This window comes from Pristis pectinata, chromosome 15, assembly GCF_009764475.1.
Source record: "Pristis pectinata isolate sPriPec2 chromosome 15, sPriPec2.1.pri, whole genome shotgun sequence".
NCBI lineage: Eukaryota > Metazoa > Chordata > Chondrichthyes > Rhinopristiformes > Pristidae > Pristis > Pristis pectinata.
In genome coordinates this window covers 46,019,168-46,045,446 of record NC_067419.1, presented here as the reverse complement: position 1 = coordinate 46,045,446, position 26,279 = coordinate 46,019,168, and the positions used below count along the sequence as shown (strand labels likewise).

General features: G+C 46.2%; 1 protein-coding gene across 7 annotated transcripts in view; it reads right to left on the bottom strand.

Annotated features, from left to right (window-relative positions):
• The window catches only part of nav3 (neuron navigator 3), a 377,674-nt gene that overhangs the window by 129,121 nt on the left and 222,274 nt on the right, over positions 1–26,279 (bottom strand). For all 7 annotated transcript variants that reach the window (XM_052029889.1, XM_052029890.1, XM_052029891.1 and 4 more), the window contains 2 exons: positions 24,220–24,609; positions 7,470–7,589 (listed from right to left, as the gene is read on the bottom strand). In XM_052029889.1, the coding sequence (XP_051885849.1) occupies positions 7,470–7,589; positions 24,220–24,609 (510 nt within the window). The remainder of the gene's footprint in view (positions 1–7,469; positions 7,590–24,219; positions 24,610–26,279) is intronic.

Here is a 26,279-nt window from a genome sequence, read left to right as displayed (position 1 = left end):
GGCAACACAGCTGGATAGGGTGGTGAAGAAGGTGTATGGCATGCTTGCCTTCATAGGTTGGGACATAGAATATAAGAGTTGGGATGTTATGTGGCAACTTTACAAAACACTGGTTAGGCCATACTTGAAGTATTCTGGTCACCAATGAGAGGAAGGAGCAGATTGTACTGGAGAGAGTGCAGAGGAGATTCACCAGGAAATTGCCTGGAGTACTGGGGAAAGATTTGGATCAGATGGATTTATTATTCCTGGAGCGAGGGAGGCTGAGGTGTGACCCGATAAGACATAGGAGCAGAATTAGGCCATTCGGCCCATCGAGTCTGCTCCGCCATTCGATCATGGCTGATTTATTTTTCCCTCTCAACCCCATTTTCCTGCCTTCTTCCCATAACCTTTGACGCCCTTACTGATCAAGAACCTATCAACCTCCACTTTAAATACACCCAATGGCTTGGCCTCCACAGCCTTTGTGGCAACAAAATTCTTTCAGATTCACCACCCGCTGGCTAAAGAATTCCTCCTCATCTCTGTTCTAAAGGGACGTTCTTCTACTCTGAGGCTGTGCCTCTGGTCCTGGACTCTCCCACTACTGGAAACATCCTCTCCATGCCCACTCTATCCAGGCCTTTCAATGTTCGGTAGGTTTCAATGAGATCCCCCTTCATCCTTCTAAACTCCAATGAGTACAGGCCCAGAGCCATCAAATGCTCCTCAAACATTAACCCCTTCATTCCTGGGATCATTCTCTTAAACCTCCTCTGAATGCTCTCCAACGCCAGCACATCTTTCCTTTGATATGGGGCCCAAAACAGCTCACAATACTCCAAATGTAGTCTGACAACACCTTATAAAGCCTCAGCATTACATCTGTGCTTTTATATCCTAGTCCTCTTGAAATGAATGCTAACATTGCATTTGTCTTCCTTACTAGCGACTCAACCTGCAAGTTAACCTTTAGGGAATCCTGCACTAGGGCTCTCTTTGCACCTCCGATTTCTGAATTCGCTCCCCATTTAGAAAATAGTCTACACCTTTATTCCTCCTACCAAAGTGCATGACCGTACACTTCCCTACGCTGTATTCCGTCTGCCACTTCTTTGCCATTCTCCCGACCTGTCCAAGTCCTTCTGCAGACTCCTGCTTCCTCAGCACTCCCTGCCCCCCTCCACCTATCTTCGTCTCATCCGCAAACTTGGCCACAAAGCCAACAATTCCATCATCCGGATTATTAACATAGAACGTGAAAAGCAGCGGACCCAACACCGACCCCTGGGGAACACCACTAGTCACCAGCAGCCAACCAGAAAAGGCTCCCTTTATTCCCACTCTTTGCCTTCTGCCAGTCAGCCAATCTTCTATCCAGGCAAGTACCTTTCCTGTAACACCATGGGCTCCTAACTTGTTTAGCAGCCTCATGTGCAGCACCTTATCAAAGGCCTTCTGAAAGTCCAAGTAAACAACACCCACTGACTCTCCTTTGTCCATCCTGCCTGTTACTTCCTCAAAGAATTCCAACAGATTTGTCAGGCAAGATCTCCCCTTAAGGAAACCATGCTGGCTTCGGCGTATTTTCTCATGCGCTTCCAAGTATTCGAAGAGGACTGTACCTCCAAGAAGTAGATAAGGTTATGAGATGCATAGTAGATAATCAAATCTTTTTGCTATGGCAGGGATATCAAAAAACAGGAGGACATGGGTTTAAAGAAGTTTTAAAGGGGATCTGAGGGGGTAAGGTTTTTACCAGAGAGTGCTTGATATCTGAAACATGCTGCCAGAGGAGGTAGTGGAATGAGACAATTGCTACAATTAAGAGGCATTTAGACAGACTCTTTAACGGGCAAAGCATGAATGGATATGGTCCCAATGCCGGCAAATAAGGTGTATAAGGTGATGAGAGGCATTGATCGTGTGGATAGTCAGAGGCTTTTCCCCAGGGCTGAAATGGTTGCCAGAAGAGGACACAGGTTTAAGGTGCTGGGGAGTTGGTATAGAGGAGATGTTAAGGGTAAGTTTTTTACTCAGGGAGCGGTGAGTGCGTGGAACGGGCTGCCGGCAACGGTGGTGAAGGCGGATACAATAGAATCTTTTAAGACACTTTTGGATCGGTACATGGAGCTTAGAAAAATAGAGGGCTATGGGTAAGTCTAGTAATTTCTAAGGTAGGGACATGTTCGGCACAGCTTTGTGGGCCTACGGGCCTGAATTGTGCTGTAGGTTTTCTATGTTCTATGTTCTGAATGGGATTAGTGTAGGTGGGCAAGAAGGTCAGCATGGACATGATGGGCCGAAGGGCTTGTTTCTGTGCTGTACAACTCTGTGACTCTAATGTTCAGAGGACCACTATGGCACTTAAGAAGACAGTTCAGCCCATCGAGTTCATGCCCGTTTCTTGTAGTACAATTGAAAAGCAACCACCTCAGATACCAGAAAGTAAAAATAAAAACTGAAAATGTTGTAAATAGTTCAGAGGTCAGGCAGCATCTGCGGAGAGAGAAAAACAGAGTGAACCGTTCAGGTTGGTGAGCTTTCTTCAGTACTGGGCAAGTCTGGACCATGCTTGTTCTCTAACTTTTCATAGTTTGGATGAAAAGTTATTGAACAGAAACATGAACTGCTTCTCTCTCCACAGATGCTGCCTGACCTGCTGAGTGTTCCCAGCATTTTCAGTTTCTATTTCGGATCTCCAGCATCTGCAGCTTTCTGATTTTCTTTGAAGAGGTGGAAACTGGGAAAGAGAGTCAGAGAGTGACAGACAGAAGTATTAGTGGAAATTAAAAGCTGATTACAACTAACTGGGCAATAAATTTATAATGAAAGCTGCAAGTGAAATGGTAATGAGAAAAGGAGAGCAGACAGAAAACAAATGAAGATAAAAGAGAGAAAGAATTAAAAAACAGAGCCTATAGTTTCAGTGGTTTGTTTGTTAACAGAAGGACAGGCACGGTAGTGTAGCAGTTAGCGTAACGCTATTACAGCGCCAGCGACCCGGTTCAATTCCGGCCACTGTCTGTAAGGAGTTTGTACATTCTCCCCGTCTCTGCGTGGGTTTCCTCCGGGTGCTCCGGTTTCCTCCCACATTCCAAAGACATACGGGTTAGGAAGTTGTGGGCATGCTATGTTGATGCCGGAAGCGCGGCGACACTTGCGGGCTACCCCCAGAACACTCCACGCAAAAGATGCATTTCACTGTGTGTTTCGATGTACATGTGACTAATAAAGAAATCTTTAAAAAAAGTGCAGAACAGGTTTCTATCCCTGGAGGTGACAGAAACATCCTCATTTGCTAAACCAAAGGGTGACCCCAGAAAATAGTGTAGGTTGAGTCAATGAATGTACTGAAGGGTGAGATGGGCTTGTCTCTGATTGTGTTTATATACACTAATGCCTTGTCTTGCACAGTCTTTTTTCCTACACTTTCTTGTACAATTTTGTATAAATTAAATTATGTGTGGTGTCTGAATCTACATGCCTGTGATGCTGCTGCAAGCAAGATTTTTATTGTACCTGCACCTCACTGTACTTGTGCACATGGCAATAAACTCGACTTGACTTGAGATAGACTTTTAGACTCTGGGGGAATCAAGGGTTATGGGAAACAGGCTAGAAAGTGAAGCTGGGGCCAAAGTGAGATCAGCCGTAATATTATTGGATGCAGGGGCCAATTGGCAGAGTCAATTTCTTGTGGCAGAGTCAATTTCTGCTTCTACTTCTTGTATAGAATCTAAAATTTTATTAAATTGTGAGAGGCGTAGATAGGGTTGACATTTGGTATTTTTCTCCTAGGGTCGGTGTGTCTAATACTCAAGGGCATGCATTTAAGGTGAGAGGGGAAAGTTCAAAGGAGATGTCCGAGGTGAGTTTTTTACACAGAGAGTGGTTGGTGCCTGGAATGTGCTGCCAAGGGTGGTGGTGAAGGCAGGTACGATAGAGGCGTTTCTTATTTAGGCACATTGAATATGCAGAGAAGGGAGGGATATGGACTATGTGTATGCAGGAGGCATTAGGTGTTATCAGCTTAATTAGTTCAGCATAACATCGTGGGCTGAAGGGCCTGTTCCTGTGGTGTACTGTTCTATGTTCTATGAACGCATGACATGGTGGAGGCAGAGTGTGTAACTCCACTGCTGAAATCCAGTTGGCAACCTGAAGCTGGTGAGCAGAGTACAGATGTATTGTGTCACTGATCAACGGATATATTCCTGGGTGATGGTGGTCTCTTGTGAAAGAAGGAATCCCTCCAAAACCTGATATTTAAACTTATAGAGTCATACAGTGCGGAAACAGGCCCTTCAGCCCATCTCATCCATGCCAGGCGTTAAGCATCCATCTTTAGTAAGCTTCTCATTCTTGTTCTTGAATTCAAATCCCACCCTTGCCTCATTCCCTTCACCTCTGTAACCTCGTGAGGCTCCCGTCTGATTCCTGAAGAATTCCGGATGGTGGGATAGAGAGGAAACAAAAGGCTATCTAGAGTCTGTCAAAAACAAAATGCAGAGTATAAAACTGTGCAGAGGCCAGGTGCTGTCCAACACCTCTATCCCCTGTAGACTTGCCTATACCAGGATTCTCCTGGCTGGCTTCTCTGGTTCTAAGCTCTGCAAACTTTGAAGCGGATAAAATTCTTACAGGGCTCACAGAGTGGATGCACAGTCAATGATTCCCTGGGCCAGGGAGTCTAAAATCAGGAGTCAGTCTCAAAATAAGGGGTTGGTCATTCAGGAGGAGAGATCAGGAGCAATTTCTCCATCCAGAGGGTGATGAATTTTTGGAAATTCTACTCAAGAAGCTCAGTCACTGAGTGCATCCAAGACAGAAACAAAAACATAACATGATTGAAACACTCAGGCAGCATTTGTGGAGAAACAGAGTTAACACTTCAGGTTGTTGAAGAAGGGTCTGATGAAAGGTCTTCAACTTGAATCATTAACTCTGTTTCTCCCTCCACAGATGCTGCCTGACCAGCTGAGTATCTGAACCATTTTCCATTTTTATTTCAGGTTTCGAGCACGTGCAGTGTCTATTTTATTTCAAGACAGATTTCTACAGGTGGAGAGCATTCTGACTGGTTGCATCACCGCATGGTATGGAGGCTCCAATGCACAGGATCACAAGAGGCTGCAGAGGGTTGTAGACTCAGCCAGCTCCATCACGGGCACAACCCTCCCCACCATCGAGGACATCTTCAAGAGGCAGTGCCTCAAGATGGTGGCATCCATCACTAAGGATCCTCACCATCCGGGACATGCCCTCTTCTCATTACTACCATCAGGGAGGAGGTACAGGAGCCTGAAGACCCACACTCAATGATTCAGGAACAGCTTCTTCCCCTCCGCCATCAGATTTCTGAATGATCCATGAACACTACCTCGTTATTCCTTTATTCAGTTTTGTAATATATAGGAATTGTATGTCTTTGCACTAAACAACAAATTTCAGTGATAATAAATCTGATTTTGATTCTGAGATGTACGCAGTGTTTGGATATCAAGGGAATGAAGGCGTACAGGATGAGTGTACAAAGTGGCACTAAAGCAAAGATCAGCCATGATCTTATTGAAGAGTGGGCAGGCACGATGGGCCAAACAGTTTATCCCTGCTTCTTTTCCTTACATTATTATGTTCTAACCTGCCACAGCGGGCTTTGGAGAGGATGCAGAAGAGGTTCACCAGGGTGTTGCCTGGATTAGAGAGTATTGGCTCGGAGGAGAGGTTGGATAAACTTGGATTGTTTTCTCTGGAGCGTCAGAGGCTCAGGGGAGACCTGATAGAGGTTTATAAAATTATCAGAGGCGTAGATAGGGTAGACAGACAGAGTCTTTTTCCCAAGGGTGACATTATATACTAGGGGGCATAAGTTTCAGGTGAGAGGGAGAAAGTTTAAAGGGGATTTACGAGGCAAGATTTTTAGACAGAGAGTGGTGGGTGCCTGGAATCTACTGCCAGGGGAAGTGGTGGAAGCAGATACAACAGCAATGTTTAAGAGGCATTTAGACAGACACATGAACAGGCAGAGAATGGAGGGATATAGACCATGTGCCGGCAGATGGGGTTAGTTAGATTGGCATCATGGTAATTGGTTTATTATTGTCACATGTACTAGGATACAGAGAAAAGCTTTGTTTTGCATGCCATCCAGGCAGATCATTCCATACGTAAGTTCATTGAGGTAGTGAAAACAAAAACAGAATGCAGAACATAGTGTTACAGTCACAGAGAAAGTGCAGTGCAGGTAGACAAATAAAGTGCAAGGGCCACAGCAAAGTTTGATTAGGAGATCAAGAGTTCATCTTTCAGTGTATGAGAGGTCCATTCAAGGTCTGCTGTGAACGCCACAGTCACAGTGGGCCGAAGGGCCTGTCCCTCGACTGTTCTATGTTCTATGTTAAACTTAAGGCCATGGGAAATTCTGCTGGTCTCTCTGAACTCATCCACCACACCTGGGCTCACTGATGTACACTAGCTCTTGGGTAAGTGTTGCCTTGATTTTAAAGCCCCTCTTTGATTTGAAATCTCTCCGTGATCTCACTCTCCTGTGGCCTCCTCCCACCCCACAATCCTGTGAGTTCTCTGCATTCCTCCAATTCTGGCCTCTTGGGCATACCTCAAGAAAGGGGCATCTGTCACCAAGGATCCCCACAATCCGGGCCATGCCCTCTTCTCGCAGCTACCATCAGGCAGGAGGTACAGAAGCCTGAAGTCCCGCACCACCAGGTTCAAGAACAGCTACTTTTCCACAACCACCAGGTTCTTGAACGGACCTGCACAACCCTAACCCTACCTCAGCAACGGAACACTACGCACCACCTCTTGCACTACTGTGGACTTGTCTCTGATTGTGTTTTCTTTTTGCACTAATGGCTTGCTCTGCAGTCTTTTATTTCTTCACTGCCTTGTATAACTGAAATATAATTTATGTATAATTTATATTCTGTGTGTTGTCTGTACCTACGTGCATGTGATGCTGCTGCAAGCAAGATTTTCATTGCACCTGTACCTCACTGCACCTGTGCACATGTCAATAAACTCGACTTGACTTGATCTATTCATTGCCTCACTGGTGGCTCTGCCTTCAAAAGGTGAGACCTGGCCCTCTGGAATTCCCTCCCCAAACCCTCTCTGTTGATCTCTCCATCTTACTGGCTTTAACTCTTGCTTCTTTGCCTAAGCTTTTGGTCACCTGCCCTACTGTCTCCTATGGGTCAAAGTGTTTTATATTTGATAACGGTTCTTTTTGTGACATTAAAGCTGCGAGACAAATGGATGTTGTTACTGTTTGAAGCTAGCACACGAAACTCCACGGTAGGAGAGGTGAGAAACAAAACATTTGTTTCCAAATGTCACCAGAGTGGGCTTTAATGAGTTGGGTCATCTTCTCTCACGCCTGTCTTCCCATGGAGACCAGTAACGACTTCACAATCCTTTGATTCCACTCTAATTGAGCCTCATGTTCACTGCTGTCTCAGCCTTACCTATCACCATCTCCTGTCACGTCAGGCACGCCTCGTTGGATGACGTCACGTGTAGCTGACACATCTGGGATCCGGTTCATACTCCGAGTGTACAGGTTAAGGCCTCCGTCGGTCATGTACCTGGGAAAAGAGTGCAAAAGTCAGGAATGTAATGGAATACCCTTCGCCTCACTCGATGTGCAGTGTCAAGAAGCTTGGCACCAGCTAGGACAAAGTAGCCTGCTTGATTGGTACCTCACCACCATTTTAAACGTTCAATCCCTCCAGCACCAGCACACAGTGCCTGCAGTGTGTACCATCTCCAGAATGGACTCCAGTTACTTGCCTGGACTTTCTCCCAAGCCTGTGACCTCTACCACAAGGAAGGACAAGGACAGTAGGCATAGGGGCTCACCAACCCTGCAAGCCTCTTCCTTTCCCTACACCAACTACACCAGTCTCCCATCATCACTGGATCTCAATCCTGGAACTCCCTCCCCAACCACAGTGTGAGAGCCCCTTCACCGGCAGGACTGCAGTAGTTAAAGAGACCTGCTCACCACCACTTTCTCAGCGGCAATTAAGGATGGGCAATAAATGCTCATAACTCCCAGCCCCTAAGAATGAATATAAAAAATGTTCGCATGCTTGATGGATCTGGCTCCCTCAGACTGCCTTTTCCCAAAGTGGAAGAGTCTTCATGGAATCAGATTGCACAGAGCAATCCAATTCTTGGAGCACTGTGTTCAGTTTTGGTCACTCTAGTATCGGAAAGACGTGGCTAAACTGGAAAGAGTGCAGAGAAGATTTACGAGGATGTTGCCAGGACGAGAGGGCCTGAGCTATAGGGAGAGGTTGGCCAGGCGAGGTCTTTATTCCTTGGAACATAGGAGAATGAGGGATGACCCTGTAGAAGTGTTTAAAATTATGAGAGGCACAGATAAGGTGGATGGTAACAGTCTTTTCCCCAGGGTAGGAGAGTCCAAAATTAGGGGGTGTAGATGTAGGGTGAGAGGGGATAGATGTAAAAGGGACCTGAGGGGCAAATTATTCATGCAGAGGGTGGTGAGTATATAGAACGAGCTGCCAGAGGAAGTGGTTGAGGCAGGTACAACAGTATAAGATTTCTTTATTAGTCACATGTACATCGAAGCACACAGTGAAATGCATCCTTTGCGTAGAGTGTTCTGGGGGCAGCCCGCAAGTGCCGCCACGTTTCCGGCACCAACATAGCACGCCCACAACTTCCTAACCCGGACGTCTTTGGAATGTGGGAGGAAACCGGAGCACCCGGAGGAAACCCACGCAGACACGGGGAGAACGTACAAACCCCTTACAGACAGCGGCCGGAATTGAACCCGGGTCGCTGGTGCATTTAAGGAGCACTTGGACAGGTACATGGAGGGGCGGGGCTTGGAGGGATATGGGCCGAATGCAGGAAATTGGGACTTGCTGGGTGGGTACCATGGTCGGCATGGACTGGTTGGGCCGAAGGGCCTGTATCCGTGCTGTATTGCTCTATGACTCTGTGACTCTAATTCATCTTCCTCAGTTTGTGCTGGCTCTATCAGTTGGTCCCATTGGTGATTCCCAATGGAGATCAAACATGCAGATAGTATTCCAGGCGTTGTCTTATCAAAGTGCAGCAAGAATAGAAGCTGGAACTTTTCTTCAGATTTAAAACATTAGCTCTCTTTCACTAGAATTAATGAAAGGTCATTGACTCGAAACATTGACTCTGTTTCTCCCTCCACCACTGCTGCCTGACCTGTTGAATGTTTCCAGCGATCCATGATTTTATTTCAGATTTCTGGCACCTGCAGTTCTTTTTTTGCTTTTCCTTACTCTGATATCCCATTCCCCCCTGTGATAAAGCCCAACATGTCACCTGCTATCGAAGGAGATACAAGAGTCTGCAGATGCTGAAATCTGGAGCAACTCAGCGGGTCAGGCAGCATCTGGGGAGGGAAACGGACAGTTGACGTTTCGGGTCGAGACCCATCATCTGGACTAAAACATAGAGGGGAGATAGGCAGCATAAAGAGGGAAGGGTTGGAGCAAGAGCTGGCAGGCGATAGGTGGATCCAGGTGAGGAGGGGGTGGTAGGCAGATGGAGGAGGGGAGAGTGGAGATAGGGACAGAGGCCGGGAGGTGAGAGGTGGAGGCGACAGAGGGCTGCAGATGGTGGGATCTGATAGGAGAGGAAGGTGGAGCGTGGAGCCAAATGAGGTGGGAGAAGTAGAAGGAGGGTGTGGGTGATGGGGAGATGGACGGGTTGGAGGGGGAGAAAGAGGAGAGGCAATCAATAGATGGAAGTTTTAACCACTGGGGGAGAGACTGATAACTGAGGGATAGAAAATAATTGGAAAAAGAATCAAAAGGAACATGAAGAGATTTTGCTTTATGCCATCAATAGCTTGGATGTGTTCAGATTAACAGAGTACAGGTGTGTAATAGAGGACGTATTTAGGGTGAGAGTGGAGCATACAAGGGAGATGTCCAAGTCAGGTTTTTTCACACAGAGAATGGTGGGAGCCTGGAATGCACTGCCTGGGGTGGTGGTGGTAGAGGCAGATAGCATAGGAGGGTTTAAGAGACTCTTAGATAGGCACCTGAACATGCAGAGAAGGGAGGGATATGATCAATGTGCAGGGAAGAGGGATCAGATTAATCAGGGAGTCATTGGTTTAATTAGTTCAGCACAGGTATCGTGGGTTGAAGGGCCTGTCCTGTGCTGTACTGTTCGACGTTCTATATGAAACGTGAAACTGACTGGGTAGTGGATGTGGATTCAGTCAGGGGTTTCAACGGGGGCTGGAGAAATGGATTTGCAGGATAACACAGGAAAAGCCAAGGGATAGGGACTGACTGGATTAAAATCAGAAAATACTGGAAACACTCAGCAGGTCGAACAGCATCAATGGAAAGTGAAAGAGTTAACGGTTCAGGTCTGGGAGCCTTCATCAGAACACAGCTGATTGATTTGTTTTTATCGGCAGCCGGCACAGATCTGGGGGTCAATGTATTCATTCTGCTCTGTGACAAATTCCACAACTCCAGATCTCCAGGCCAATGCAAGATAAACTAATGAGTAAACAGCATCAGCACACAGGAACAAACATAACCAGAGTTCCCATGCTAAAGCCCATGAGTCAGAGCTTGGACAAGCACGACCTTGACCCTTGCCATGTGTGGGAGGATCAAACTCCCGATGAGATGCCACATTTCATAAATGGGCTGTGGTCCACAGTTTGTCAAATTTATCGTTTATTCACGGCTTGGAGCACGTCTGGTCCAAGCAGAGAACACCCTTGCCAAAGTAGTTTATAACCTCATGAGATTTTATTCACCCACTCACTACTAAAGAAGCAGAGTTAACGTTCAAAGTGTGCAGAGTTGGACAAGACGTTGGTTCGACCGCACTTGGAGTACTGTGTGCAGTTCTGGTCACCGCATCGGAGGAAAGGATGTAATTAAGCTGGAGAGGGTACGGGAAAGGTTCACAAGGATGTGGTCTGCATTGCAGGGCTTGAGTTACAAGGAGAGACTGGATAGGCTGGGACTATTTCCCCCAAAGCAAAGGAGGCTGAAGGGTGACCTTAGAGAGGTTTTTAAAATTAGGAGGGGCATAGATAGGACAGTCAGTATTTTAAGGTTAGGGATGTTTAAAGCCAACGTGAGGGGTAAGTTTTTTATGCAGAGTGGTAGGTGCCTGGAATGCGTTACCAGGGGTAGTGGCAGCTTGGTGGAGTTTAAGATGCTTTTAGATAGACTCACGAATATAAAAGGAATGGAGGAATATTGGTATTGGTTTATTATTGTCACTTGTACCGACCGAGGTACAGTGAAAAACTTGTCTTGCGTACTGATCGTACAGGTCAATTCATTACACAAATATGAATGATAAACAGAAGGAGGACATTTAGTATAAATCGGCATCGAGATCGGCACAACGTCGTGGGTAGTGCTGCACTGTTCCATGTTCTATTTTTCCCCAGGGTAGCGGATTGTAAAACGAGAGGGCGCAGGTTTAAAGTGAGAGGGGATTTAAATGGATCTGAGGGGCAAGGTTTTCACGCAGACGGTGGTGGGGAGGTGGAACGAGCTGCCAGAGGAGGTGGTAGAGGTGGGTACAGTTACAACCTTTAAAAATCATTTGGACAGGTTCATGGATCAGAAAGGTTTCAAGGAATACTGGCCAAACGCAGGCAAATGGGACTAGCTCAGGTAGGAACCTTGGTCAGCATGGACGTGTTGGGCCGAAAGGCCTGTTTCTGTGCTGTATAACTTTTTAATCTATGAATTTCTATGAAAAATCTTAATCTAGCTACACTCCTGAATGAATATGGAGGGAGTGCATCACATCCAAGACTACCACCGATGCACATTCCCAACACTAATACCAGATATACCAGCCATCATATCCTTTGCTCAGACTGAGGCACCAATGACGCTATGAAGTAGATGTAAAGGAAAGCACGGACAGTATTTTGAGGAAGAGCAGGGAAGTTCTCACATTCTGACCTTTGTTAATCTATGTCAATCCCAAAACATAACATTATTGGGCCAATTATCAGATAGCTTTTGGTTTGTAGGGCAGTTCCTACGTTATAAGAGTCGCTACACTGTGCCAGTGTAGTGTGCCAGACTGAACCATCTTCAGCTGCTTCATCAATGACCTTTCCTCTAACATAAGATTAGAAGAAGGGATGTTCACTGATCATTGCTCTGTCCGTGACCGCAAGAAACTGCAGAGAGTTGTGGACACAGCTCAGCACTTCACGGAAACCAGCCTCCCCTCCATGGACTCTGTCTACGCTTCTCACTGCCTCGGTAAAGCAGCCAACATAATCAAAGACCCCTCTCACCCTGGACATTCTCTCTTCACCCCCCTCCCATCGAGCAGAAGACACAAAAGCCTGAAAGCACGTACCACCAGGCTCAAGGACAGCTTCTATCCCACTGTATAAGACTACTGAACGGATGTCTTGTACGATAAGATGGACTCTTGACCTCACAATCTACCTCGTCATGGCCTTGCACCTTATTGTCTACCTGCACTGCACTTTCTCTGTAACTGTAATACTTTATTCTGCATTCTGTTATTGGTTTCCCTTGTACTACCTCAATGCACTGATATAATGAAATGATCTGTATGGATGGCATGCAAATCAAAGTTTTTCACTGGACCTCAGTACATGTCAATAATAAACCAATTTACCAATTTATCATCTTCAATTCCATTCTCAGTAAATGAAGCAGCCCATGCCTGCACACAGCAAATCCTGGACAACAAGGACAGGCTGATAAATGGCAAGTAGCATTTATTTCACAGAAGCTATGCACTCACACATCACGGAAACAGGCCCTTCGGGCCATAGGTCTGCACCTACCATCAAGCACCCATTTCCACCATCCTACACTCACCCCATTTCATTCTCCCCACATTCCCATCAACTCCCCCTCCCCAGTTTCTACCCCTCACCAACATACTGGGGGCAATTTACGATGGGCAATTAACCAACTAACCCGCGGAATCTTTGCAGTGCAGGAACCACATTGCAAACATTGCAGGAACCACAATGTAGAAACCAGAGCACCCAGGGGAAACCCACTCGGTCACAGGGAGAACTTTTCAATTCCAGACAGCACCTGAGGTCAGGATTGAACCCAGATCTCTGGCGCTATGGGGCAGTGACTCTACTACCTGTGTCACCCTTCATAATCCTCTGAAAACAACCTTGCAAGTAAGGGTTCTTATTTGAAATGTACGAGTAAATATTCACGTAAATTTGCTATCTGTAACCAATCACAACAGTAGCTGAATAATCTCTGTGGCCCACCAGATCTTTGTATGATTGGCAGCTGCATGTAATCGACTGAAATGGCCAATCGATACACATGTTTCTGAAACACTCAACCCTCATTCAAAGCGTTTGATCGGAATTAGTAACAGTCTCGGTCTTGGATTAGGTATTAAAGATCTGATGGTACATTCCTCGAATGGTTTGTATTACTAGTGGGAGGTTAGGAAGGAATTCTGCAGTGTTCATTTTTAACCTTCATTGACACTGGATTTTGCCTTTGTTTTTGCTAATTTTTCCAAGAATTAGAACAACAAAGACTGCATTTATACAGCGTCTTTAACGCAGATGAAATTTACCAAGACTAAAATCCATTGACAATGAGCCCCAGCAAGGGAGGTTAGGGGTGGGCAGGTGAGGGAGGATGAGGGTGGGTGTGGGGGAGGACGTGAGGGAGGAAGTGGGTGGGGCCATAGGGGGTGGGGGAGTGGATGGGGCTGGAGGGAGTGGGAGAAGCTAGAGGAGGTGGTGAAGGAAGTGGGTGGGCTCTCGGGGTTGGGGAAGGAAGTAGTGGGGGCTGGAGGAGGAAGAGGTTGTTGACGCAGAGATAGAGAGATAAGATGTCTTTTATTAGTAATGTACATCGAAACACACAGTGAAATGCATCTTTTGCGTAGAGTGTTCTGGGGGCAGCCCGCAAGTGTCGCCACGCTTCCAGTGCCAACATAGCATGCCCACAACTTCCTAACCCGTACGTCTTTGGAATGTGGGAGGAAACCGGAGCACCTGGAGGAAACCCACGCAGACACGAGGAGAACATACAAACTCCTTACAGACAGCGGCCGGAATTGAACCCGGGTCACAGGCACTGTAATTGCATTACACTAACCGCTACACTACCGTGCCTGCCTGCCGGGTCATCCTACTTTCTTGGTCTACAGTTCTCGATGGCCAACTTATTTTGTTGCCCAACAGTCGATTTTTCAAGCATCAAGCAGGCACGGTAGTGTAGCGGTCAGCGTAACGCCATTACAGCGCCAGCGACCCGGGTTCAATTCCCGCCGCTGTCTGTAAGGAGTTTGTATGTTCTCCCTCGGTCTGCGTGGGTTTCCTCTGGGTGCTCCGGTTTCCTCCCACATTCCAAAAATGTGCGGGTTAGGAGGTTGTGGGCATGCTATGTTGGCGCTGGAAGCATGGCGACACTTGCGGGCTGCCCCCAGAACACTCTGCGCAAAAGATGCATTTCACTGTATCTTTCAATGTACATGTGACTAATAAAAATATCTTATCTTATCTTACACTGTAGGAAGGAGGTGATTGTGCTGGAGAAAGTGCAGAGGAAACTCAGCAGTGTGTTGCCTGTTTTGGAACATTTCAGTTAAAAGGAGAGACTGGATTAGCTGTGCTTATTTTCCCTGGAGTAGAGGAGGCAGAGGGGTGACCTCATAGAAGATTATGAGAAGGAAAGATTGGGTAGATAGTCAGAATCTTTTTTCCAGGGTGGGAGTGTCTAACACAAGAGGTTTAAGGTGAGAGGAAGGAGTCATAAAGAGGACCTGAGGGGGGATTGATTCACACAGTGAGTAACTACAACCCGGAATGCGAGGAGGTGTTGGAGGCAGAGACTCTCACAACATTTGAGCATCTGGACAAGCACTTGAATCTCCAAGGGATAGAAGGCTATGGACCAACTGTGGGTAAATTGGATTAGTGTGGGTATGTACAATGGTCAGCATGTTCATGGTGGGCTGAAGGGCCTGTTTCTGTGCTCTATATGACTAAGACTGAAATTTCCCAGAGTTTCAGCCAACATTCTACCCTTGGCCCACACTGTGGTAAACACCAATTGGTCAGTTGAAGGGTTTTTTTTTCCACTGATTGGCTGGCACATGCTCCTGTACTCTGCACTGTCACATCGTAGTTGCTGTTCGACATTTCATTCACCAACGCCTTTTAGTGAAGGGGATGGAGAACCATGCTCCTGAGCCACTGCAGTGCACGTGTTGAGGGACACCGTGTGGCAGTTATATTCTTAGACTAGTAATCCATAGGCCTGAACTAACAACCCAGAGACATAAATTCAAATCCCCGTTCTGGAATTTCAGTTAATAACCTAGAATTTTCATCCAGCTGGTTCACTGATGTCTTGGAGGAGAGGAAATTTTCTGTCCTTACCCAGTCTGGCATATATGTGACTCCTGACCCACTTTGTCCAGTCGATTCCTTAGAGGGTAGGAGACTGAGGGATGACCTTATAGAGGTGTTTAAAATGAGGGCAGAGATAGGGTGAATGCACACAGTCTTTTTCCCAGGGTAGGGGAATCAAAAACTAGAGGGCATAGGTTTAAGGTGAGAGGGGACAGATTTAAAAGGGACCTGAGGGGCAACTTCTTCATGGAGTGGGTGGTGGGTACATGGAACGAGCCGCCAGAGGAAGTGGCTGAGGCAGGTACAAAAACAACGTATTAGAGATATTTGGACAGATACATGGATAGGAAAGGTTTAAAGGGATATGGGCCAAACACGGGTGAATGGGACTAACTTAGATGGGCATGTAGTTCGGTATAGACAAGTTGGGCCGAACGGCCTGTTCCCATGCTGTTTTACTCTATGACTCTATGACTTAAGTCCATAGAAGACGGAAGAGTACAGCATAGGAACAGGCCCTTCGGCCCACCATGTCTGCGTTGACCAATCACGGATCTTTTGAGGCCAACAGCTATGAACCTAAGGCTGCTAAAATAAAGCTTTGAAAGAGTCAGCCGCAGGGGATTAAAGATGTGCTTACAAAGGTATTTACAAGAGATGTTATTGTACTTGCAAGGAATAAGATTAAATAAAGGCAGATGAGGAAAAAGAAAAATATAGATTAAAGGAACAGCATGGGAGCAAAGAACAAGACAGGAAAGCAAACCTTAAACAAACCAAAAGAACAAAGCAAAACCCCACAGGAAACAAGGGTGAAGGTGGTGGAGGACTGCACAGATGGACTTGATTAAGAACAGATCTCTCATCCACTGCTCTGTACATATCAAATTGCCCCCCAGACCACGTGTTGAATCCACACTTTTGAGAAAGACTTTAATCTGCTCCGGGAAACAGGCTCTGATGGGTCAATGGGTCTAAGTAACCCAAAACAGACGTCATTTTGGAACCGACTTCTAAAACAGCGGTGCGATCTGGAACCATTTACAACATGAATCATTCCAACTCCGGCTTTGTGGCTTTGCTAGACTCGCAATAATAGCAGCTAGAACGATTGAGCAATGGTGAGGTTCTTCCCTGAAGGACACCCGCCTTGTGTTTGGAGGTGACTCTGACATGGACCAGGAGCACCCTCATTTCCCCATCAAAGTAGATGTTCAGTAACACCTTGACCTGACTCTGTTATTCTCTCTTCTTCCCCTCCCCCGCCACCTGACAAGATACAAACACCTGAAAGCACGTACCACCAGGCTCAAGGACGGCTTCAGGACTGTCGACATTTCAGGTCGAAACCCTGCATCAGGACTGAGCCCTGATCTCAGTTCTGATGCAGGGTTTCGACCTGAGAATTGACAATTCCTTTCCCCCCACAGACGCTGCTCGACCCACTAAGTTCTTCTAGCAGATTGTTTGTTGTTCCAAATTCCATCATCTGCAGCCTCTTGAGTCTTCAAGGACAGCTTCTATCCCACTGTTATAAGACAATTGAACAGACCTCTTGTACGATAAGATGGGCTCTTGACCTCACAATCTACCTCGTCATGGCCCTTGCACTTTATTTGTCTGCCTGCACTGCACTTTCTTGTAACTGTAACACTATATTCTGCATTCTGTTATTGTTTTTCCCTTGTTCTACCTCAATGTACTGATATGGTGAAATGATCTGTACGGATGGTGTGCAATATTCAGGACAGGGTCTGGGGCACAAGCATCTTCAGTTGCTTCATCAAAGGGCCTCCTTCCACCATCAGGTCATAAATGGAGATGTTTAATGACAATTGCACAATGTTTAATTCCATTCATAAATTCTCAGTAAATGAATTCATCCCAGCATGCAGTAAGACATAGACAACATTAGGGCATAAGCTGTTAAGCTATAAATTACAACAACACCACAAGTTGCCAGGAAATAATCATCTCGAAAAAGAGAACCTCTTCTGACCTCCCCTTGACATTCACCATCTCCCTCATTATAAATATCCTGGGGGTCACTGTTGATCAGAATTTCAAGTGGACCAGCCACATAGGTCCCATGACTACACGACAGGACTTAGTCTGGGTCTCCAGCTCTGGATGACCCCTACTTACACCCCAAAGCCTCTCCATCATCTACAAGGCACAAATCAAGGGTGTGATGGATCATTCTCTACTTGCCCGGATGAGTGCAGCTCCAGCAGACTCAAGTGTTAAGAGACTCAACACCATCCAAGACAAAGCAGCCTGCTTGACTAATACCCCATCAACCACCCTGAATATTCATTGACTCTGCCACTAGTGCACAATGGCTGCAGTGTGTACTATTTACAAAATACTCACCCAGGCTATGAAAATATTCGATTTGGAAAGAAAAACTAATTGGCCAAAAATCTGATGAAAAGTCATCAACATGAAACGTTAGAAAGACAAGTGACTTCAGATGCTGGAATTGAGAGCAACGAACAATCTGCTGGAGGAACTCAGCGGGTCCAGCAGCATCTGTTGGGGGTGGGGGGGAAGGAATTATCAGTGCTTTGGGTCAAAACCCTTCATTCCCACCCAAAACATCAACTATTCTCATAGATGCTGCTCGACCCACTGAGTTCTCCAGCAGTTTATTTGCTGAACGTGAAATGTTAACTCTGTTTCTCTCTCCATAGATGCTGCCTGACCTGCTGAGCATTTCCAGCAGTTTCTGTCTTAATATTAGCCAAAAATCATCCAGTTAGATTATCATAGGTGTATTAACATTCCAATTGGTCAAGCATGAAGATGGACACATTGGGCTACCAATAGCAGCGGTGTAGGAGGCGGGGTGAGTGAAAACAGGAAACCTCTGCATTGAGTTGGCAATTTGCTAGTAGACATTTGGCTCAGAAAACGTCACCTTTATTGAAAGTGAGCAGGGTATAAGTGCACCACAGCGTAAATTTCCCAAAGACTATTATATTTAATATTTAAAATCAGCACGGAGCTATTTAATTGACCTGGAAGGATAAAAAGCAATTTTCTAACACACGGCCTTTGAGCCAATTGTCGTGATTTCTCCCAGCCAGGGAACAGGCTACAATTTTATTTTTGAAGTGCGAATGCGTGTAATTTGTAACACTACAGTCATGGATTTCTTGCAATGCTGATACCCAATCTGCAAACACATAGATCCTGTGCAAATTACAATTTCTGAATGGTCCATGAACCCACGAACACTACCTCGTTATTCCTTTTTTTTGCACTATTTATTTATTTTGTAATTTATAGTAATTTTTACATCTTTGCGCTGGACTGCTGCCACAAAACAACAAATTTCACAACATGTCCAGTAAGTCATAGAGTCATAGAGCCCTACAGCACAGAAACAGGCCTTTCAGCCCATCTAGTCAATGCCGGCCTGATTTTCTGCCTAGTCCCATCTACCTGCACCCGGACCATATCCTTCCAAACCTCTCTCATCCATGTACCTATCCAAACTTCTCTTAAATGTTACAATTGATCCCACATCCACCACTTCCACTGGCAGCTCGTTCCACACCCGCACCACCCTCTGAGTGAAGAAGTTCCCCCTCAGATTCCCCTTAAATATTTCACCTTTCACCCTAAGCCTATGTCCTCTAGCTCTAGTCTCACCCAACCTTAGGGGAAAAAGCCTGCATGCATTCACCCTATCTATACCCCTCATAATTTTGTATACCTCTATAAGATCTCCCCTCATTCTTCTGTGCTCCAGGGGATAAAGTCCTAACCTATTCAACCTTTCCCTATAACTCAGGTCCTTGAGCCCCAGCAACATCTGTGTAAATTTTCTCTGCACTCTTTCAAGCTGATTGATATCTTTCCTGTCAGTAGGTGATCAGAACTGCACACAATACTCTAAGTTTGGCCTCACCAACGTCTTGTACAACTTCAACAGTGAAAGTAAACCCGATTTTGATTCTTATCATCAATGTCTCTTCTTAAATTAGGTAAACCAAGAGCAAAATCAAAACACCACGGATGCTGAAAGTAAGAAACAAAGGTAGAATTAAGAGTTGCAGCTTCTTCATAGAGTCGTAGGCTTAGAGGGAAATGGGCCAAACGCAGGCAAATGGGACTAGCTCAGTTGGCACTTTGGTCAGCATGGATGAGTTGGGCTGAAGTGCCTGTTTCTGTGCTGTATAACTCTATGACTCATGGCACACAGAAACAAGTCTTTTGGTCGACCAAATCCATGCCAACCATCTTGCACCCATGTAGATTAATCCCCTGCTCCCTTTATTTCCACCCTCCCCCCCCCCAACTCCTCCCAGATTCTACCACTCAGCCACACACCAGGGGCAAGTTACAGCAGCCAATCAACTTCTCAACTTGCATGTCTTTGGGATGTGCGAGGAAATTGGAGCACCAGGGTGGGGGGAGGGGACCCACACATTCACAGCGAGAGCATGCAAACTCCACGCGGACAGCTCCTGTGGTCAGGATTGAACCTGGGTCTCTGGAACTGAGAGACAGCAGCTCTACTAACCGCACCACTGTGCTGTCCGTCAGAAAAGTCATTGACCCAAAGCATTAACTCTGCATCTCTCTCCTCAGACGCCTCCTGACGTGTTGAGTACTTGGACCAATTCCAATTTCTATTTTGGGAGCAGAATTTTGGACGTTTAAATATGAAGAGACTGAAGGGGACCTGGGATTAGTGCAGGAAACTTGAACTGTGGTAAAAGATCAGCCACGATAATTGAATAATCTACATCAGAATATTCTTAGTTGGATCACCTTTTGTCCTTTATCTGTAGTCTTGTGATTAAAACATCAGCAGGACTAATTCAGAACTATTTGGAACTTAAACTTCATTTCCAGATCAATGAGTAACACTCATATACCCAGTTGTGATGAAGTGCATTCGACCTAAAACCATAACTCTGTTTCTCCCTCCACAGACGCTGCCTGACCTGCTGAGTGTTTCTCGAACTCTCTGGCTTTTACTTTGGATTTCCAGCAGCTGCAGTGTTTCCTTTCATGGCTTTGTGGTAACGCTCTTGCCTCTGATTCAAGAGGTTGTGGGTTAAAGTCCAGGGATTTAACCACATGACCCAGGCTAAGTCTACCAGTTCCATGTTGTTCAGAGGATGTTGCAGGTTGCTTTACAGCCAATGAATGTCTTTCATTGCACAGTTCCTGTTGTAATGGAGGGATTGCAGCAGCCATTTTGTGCACAGCAAGCTCCCACAAACATGATTAGACAATAGGATAGAAATTAATCCCAGAGTCATAGAGTTTTACAGCATGGAAGCAGGCCCTTCAGCCCAACTCATCCATGCCGACCAAAGGCCTTCCTGAGCTAGTACCATTTGCCTATGTTTAGCCCATATACCCCTAATTTTTTTCTATCCATGTACCTGTCCAAATGACTCTTAAACATTGTAACTGCATCCTCTGGCAGTTAGTTCCATATAGCCTCCACTCTGTGTGAAAACTTGCCTCCCAGGTCACCTTTAAATATTTCCCCTCTCACCTTAAACCTATGATCTCTCATTTTAGATTCCCCTACCCTGGGAAAAAGACCATCCACCTTCTCGATGCCCCTCATGATTTTGTAAACCTCTTTAAGGTCACGCCTCAGCCTCCTTCGTTCCAGGGAAAACAGTCCCAGCCAATCCAGGCTCTCTTTCTAACGTAAGCCTTCCAGTCCCAGCAACATCCTTGTGAATCATTTTCGGCACCCTCTCTAGCTTAATCACATCCTCCCTATAGCAGGGCAACCAGAACTGCTCGCAGTATTCCAGGCGCGGTCTCACCGACATCTTGTACAGCTGTAACCAGTGGCCAATCTGATGAAGGCAAACATGCCATGTGTCTTCTTCACCACTGTGTCATCACAATTGCTAAGTGTGGTGGCCTCTGCATGCTATACTTCTGAAGTTCAACCACACTGTAATCAACTAAGTGAGCTTCATTAGCACGGAACATTTGGTTGCTGTAATGTCACAGAATTAGCGCAAACAACTGAGGACAAATGTCTTCACCAAAATGCTTTAGTGATGTTGGTCTGGTCGCTGGACCTTCAGAGAGAGCTCCTGCCACCTTCCATAGAAAATTACCCATGGAATCTTTCACAGTGTCCTTGTGCATGGAGTCAGTGTGGACCTCCCTAGTGCAGAAGTGAGCAGCAAAGAGTGAGATGCGGCAGTGATTACCAGGGTTCGGGGATGGTCTTAATGCTAGGAAGCTGAGGGTGACCATGGTTTTAACCCCTATATGCACAGTGCCCCAGTAACTACAGGAGGCTCTGCCTCAAGAAGGGAACATCCACCATCAATGATCCCCACCATCCGGGCCATGCCATCTTCTCGCAGCTACCATCGGGCAGGAGGTACAGAAGCCTGAAGACCCACACCACCAGGTTCAGGAACAGCTACTTCCCTTCAACCATTCAGTTCTTGAACCAACCTGCACAACCCTAATCACTACCTCCGTACAGCAACACTATGACCACTTTGACCACTTTGCACTAAAATGGACTTTTCTTTTGTTCTAATCGTGTTCTTTCTTATAAAAATTGTGTATAATTTATGTTTTTCTTGTGAACGCTTTGTTCCCTCCTTCTACCCATCTTCTCTGCTACCTAAAACTAACGCACTTTCTCCCTTTCTCGGTTCCGATGAAGGCTCCTGGACCTGAAGTGTTGATCCTCTGCCTTTCTCTCTCCACAGATGCTGCCTGACCTGTTGAGTGTTTTCTGATTTCAGATTTCCAGCACCTGCAGTTTTTACATTGATTAAACCTTCCAAACAAATAAATAAGAATAAATAAGAAATAAGATATAATAGGAACTTGAGGGGGCAACTTTTTTACACAGAGAGTAGTCAGTACATAGAACGATCCGCCAGACGAAGTGGTTAAGGCAGGTACATTAACAACTTTTAAAAGACATTCAGACAGGTACATGGATAGGAAAGGTTGAGAAGGTTATGGGCCAAACGTAAGCAAATGGGACTAGCTTGGACGGGCATCTTGGTCAGCATGAACCAGTTGGGCTGAAGGGCCTGTTTCCGTGCTGTATGACTCTGTGACTCTCATTTTACAGATACTGAGATTGAAAATTTCACTGCAGATGAGATTTTCCCATTGCATTAGTGAGAACATCAAGTGAAGGAGTTTTACACAGAAAATATAAAAGAATTAGTTAGGGATTAGAAGGGATTAGTTTAGTTGGGCACTTGATTACTAATTTAATTAGTTTGGCACAACATTGTGGGCCAAAGGGCCTGTTCCTGTCCTGTACTGTTCTATGTTCTATGAATAAAAATTAAGCCAAAAGCGAGAAGACAAATTTTCTGGTGAATTGTCCACAGGATTGCTCTGTTCCAGATTAAACTGCTTTTAAATCCCAAAGCACAGTTTAATCCAGGCAAATGTGAGGTGTTGTACTTTGGGGGGGGCGGGGGGGGGGGGTGGTCAAACGTTAGGAGGAAGCACACAGTTAATGGCAGGACCATAAATAGCATCGATGCATGGAGGAATCTTGGGGTCCAAATCCATAGCTCACTGAAAGTGGCCACGCAAGTAGATAGGGTGGTAAAGAAGGCATTTGGTATGCCTGCCTCCATTGGTCGGGGCATTGAGTATAAAAGTATTGCTTGCAGTTCTGGTCGCCCCATTACAGGAAGGATGTGGAGGCTTTGGAAAGGGTACAGGAGAGGTTTACCAGAATGCTGCCTAGATTAAAGGGTATAAACTGTAAGGATAAAATATTTATTTATTAGTCACATGTACATCGAAACACACAGTGAAATGCGTCTTTTTGCGTTACTGAGAATGTGCTGGGGGCAGCCCACAAGTGTCGCCACTCTTCCAGTGCCAACGTAGCACGCCCATGACTCCTAACCCGTACGTCTTTTGGAATGTGGGAGGAAACCGGAGCACCCAGAGGAAACCCATGCAGACACAGGGAGAACGTACAAACTCTTTACAGACAGTGGCCGGAATTGAACCCAGGTCACTGGCGCTGTAATAGTGTTATGCTAACTGCCACAAACTTTTGATTTCTCTGGAGTATCAGAGGCTGAGGGAAGACCTGATAGAAGTTTATAAGATTATGAGAGGCATAGATAGACAGTTGGAATCCTTTTCCCAGGGTAGAAATGTCAAATACTGGAGGAATACAGAAAAAAAAAATGTGCTGGAGGAACTCAGCAGGTCGGGCAGCATCTATGGAGGGAAATAAACAGTCGACGTTTTGGGCTGAGACCCTTCATTAGGATTAGAGGACGTGCATTTAAGGTGAGAGGGGGAAAGTTTAAAGGAGATGTGTGGGGCAAGTTTTTTACACAGAGAGTGGTGGGTGCCTGGAACGGGCTGCCAGGGGAAATGGTAGAAGCAGATACAATAGTGGAAATTAAGAGGCTTTCAGACGGAGACGTGGACATGCAGGGAATGGAGGGAGGTGGATAATGTGCAGGCAGAAGAGATTTAGTTTAATTCGGCATCATGTTCAGCACAGACATGGTGGGCTGAAGGGCCTGTTCCTGTGCTGTACTGTTCAATGTTCTATGTTCTGTGTTCATGATCTGTTTGGAGTTGGGTTAACAAATTTCTGGATCTGGGTCCTCAGCAGAACGTCTTGACTGAAAGGATTCATCTGACCCTGCAGGGCTCCCTCAGTGCAGCACTGAGAGCCTTGGGTCAGATTATTACGATCAGATGGTTGAGACTCATTATCAGAATTTGGGATGGTATCTAACAGCCGCAAAGGCATTCTGTCCGGCACAGGCTCACCGGCGGTTCAAGACCACGTGCTGGCGTTCACTCACCCGCTGCCAATGTCATCGGCCCTGGCATTCTTCCCCAGCAGGTCGCCGTCACTCATGTAACCGGTCACGTCCATGTCGCCGGGTGCCGCCTCGAACTCAGGACCGCCCCGGTCCGTGGGATCCGGCTGGGACGCGTTGGCGACCCGGGAGCCCGTCGGCCGGCGGAGGGGCGCGCCGTACACGTAGCGCGAGCCATCAGGGTGGATGTAGCGACCCGTGTTGGCACGGGGAGGGTAGCCGCTCCCCAGGGAAGGGGCATCGCCAGCCTGTAGCCGCGGGCTGTTCTGTCCGAGCCGCCAGCCCATGGCCGAAGGTCTGGTGGAGACCGCTGGAATGGTGCGCCCATTGACCTCAGTAGTAATGGTGCTGTCGAAGGTTGTCTCCAAAGTGCTGCCACAACAAACACAAGTGCAGGAGAAGCATTAAACTGGAGCAGCAGAAAGGGGTCAGTGTTCACTAGACAGTTGTTCCATTCAACATCAAATATGCACCAGCTCCACTTTCCACAACATCACCACACACCCAATTCCCCAAAATTCCCATTATTCATGGTGGAAGTCAAGTCATGGAACATAGAAAACCCGCAGCACAATTCAGGCCCTTCGGCCCACAAAGTTGTACCAAACATGTCTCTACCTTAGAAATTACTAGGTTTCCCCATAGCCCTCTATTTTACTAAGCTCCATGTACCTACCCAAAAGTCCCTTAAAAGACCCTATCATATCCGCCTCCACCACCGTTGCCGGCAGCCCATTCCCCGCACTCACCACTCTGAGTAAAAAACTTACCCCTGACATCTCTGTACCTACTCCCCTGCACCTTAAACCTGCGTCCTCTTGTGGCAACCATTTCAGCCCTGGGGAAAAGCCTCTGACTATCCACACGATCAATGACTCTCATCATCTTATACACCTCTATCAGGTCACCCCTCATCCTCCGTCACTCCAAGGAGAAAAGGCTGAGTTCACTCAACCTGTTTTCATAAGGCATGCTCCCCAATCCAGGTAAGTCAGAATCAGGTTTATTATCACTGACTTATATGTGGTGAAATTTGTTGTTTTGTAACAGCAGAACAGTGCAAAGACATAAACATTACTATAATTTATAAAATAAATAATGCAAAAACAAAATTAATTACGAAGTGGTGTTCATGGATTCATGGACCGTTCAAAGGTCTGACGGCAGAGCTTTGTGCCTCTGCTCTCGGCTGCAGTTCAACTGTGTTTCATTCACTGCCATTTCATTCTGCGGACATTATGAGTTTCTAGATAAATGAGAGGTCACTGAGCAGAACTTATAAGACAGTTAGTTGTGGGTTCAAGTCTCACTGAAGACCAGTCAAGTCGAGTTTATTGTCATGTGCACATGAACGGTGAGGTACAGGTACAATGAAAAACTTGCTTGTAACAGCATCACAGGCACGTAGGTACAGACAACACACAGAATATAAATTAGACATAAATTACACAAAACAGTGAAAAAAAGACTGTGTAAAGCAAGACATTTATGCAAAAAGAAAAGACAATCAGAGACAAGTCCACGGTAGTACAAGAGGTGGTGCGTAGAGTTCCGTTGCTGAGGTAGGGTTAGGGTTGTGCAGGTTGGTTCGAGAACCTGATAGTTGTAGGAAAGTAGTTCCTGAACCTGGTGGTGTGGGACTTCAGGCTTCAGTGAGAGCAGATACAATAGCAACATGATAGAGGCATTTAGACAGGCACCTGAACAGACAGGGAATGGAGAGATACGGATTATGTGCAGGCAGGAGGGATTACTTAGATTGGCATCACGGTCAACACAGACATGGTGGGCTGAAGGGCCTTTTCCTGTGCTGTACTGTTCTATGTTCTGTAGAACGAGGTCATTCAACCTGCTGAGTCTAGGCAGTCTCACAGTGGGATCCCTATACCCCTGCTAATTTTCTCTGTAACCTCTTCTCCCCACAGTCCCACCAATTCTATGCTCACCTACACACCAGGGAGAAATTTACACCAGCCAATTAATATACCACCCCACATGCCTTTGGGATGTGGGAGGAAACCGGAGCACCCTGGGGAAACCCA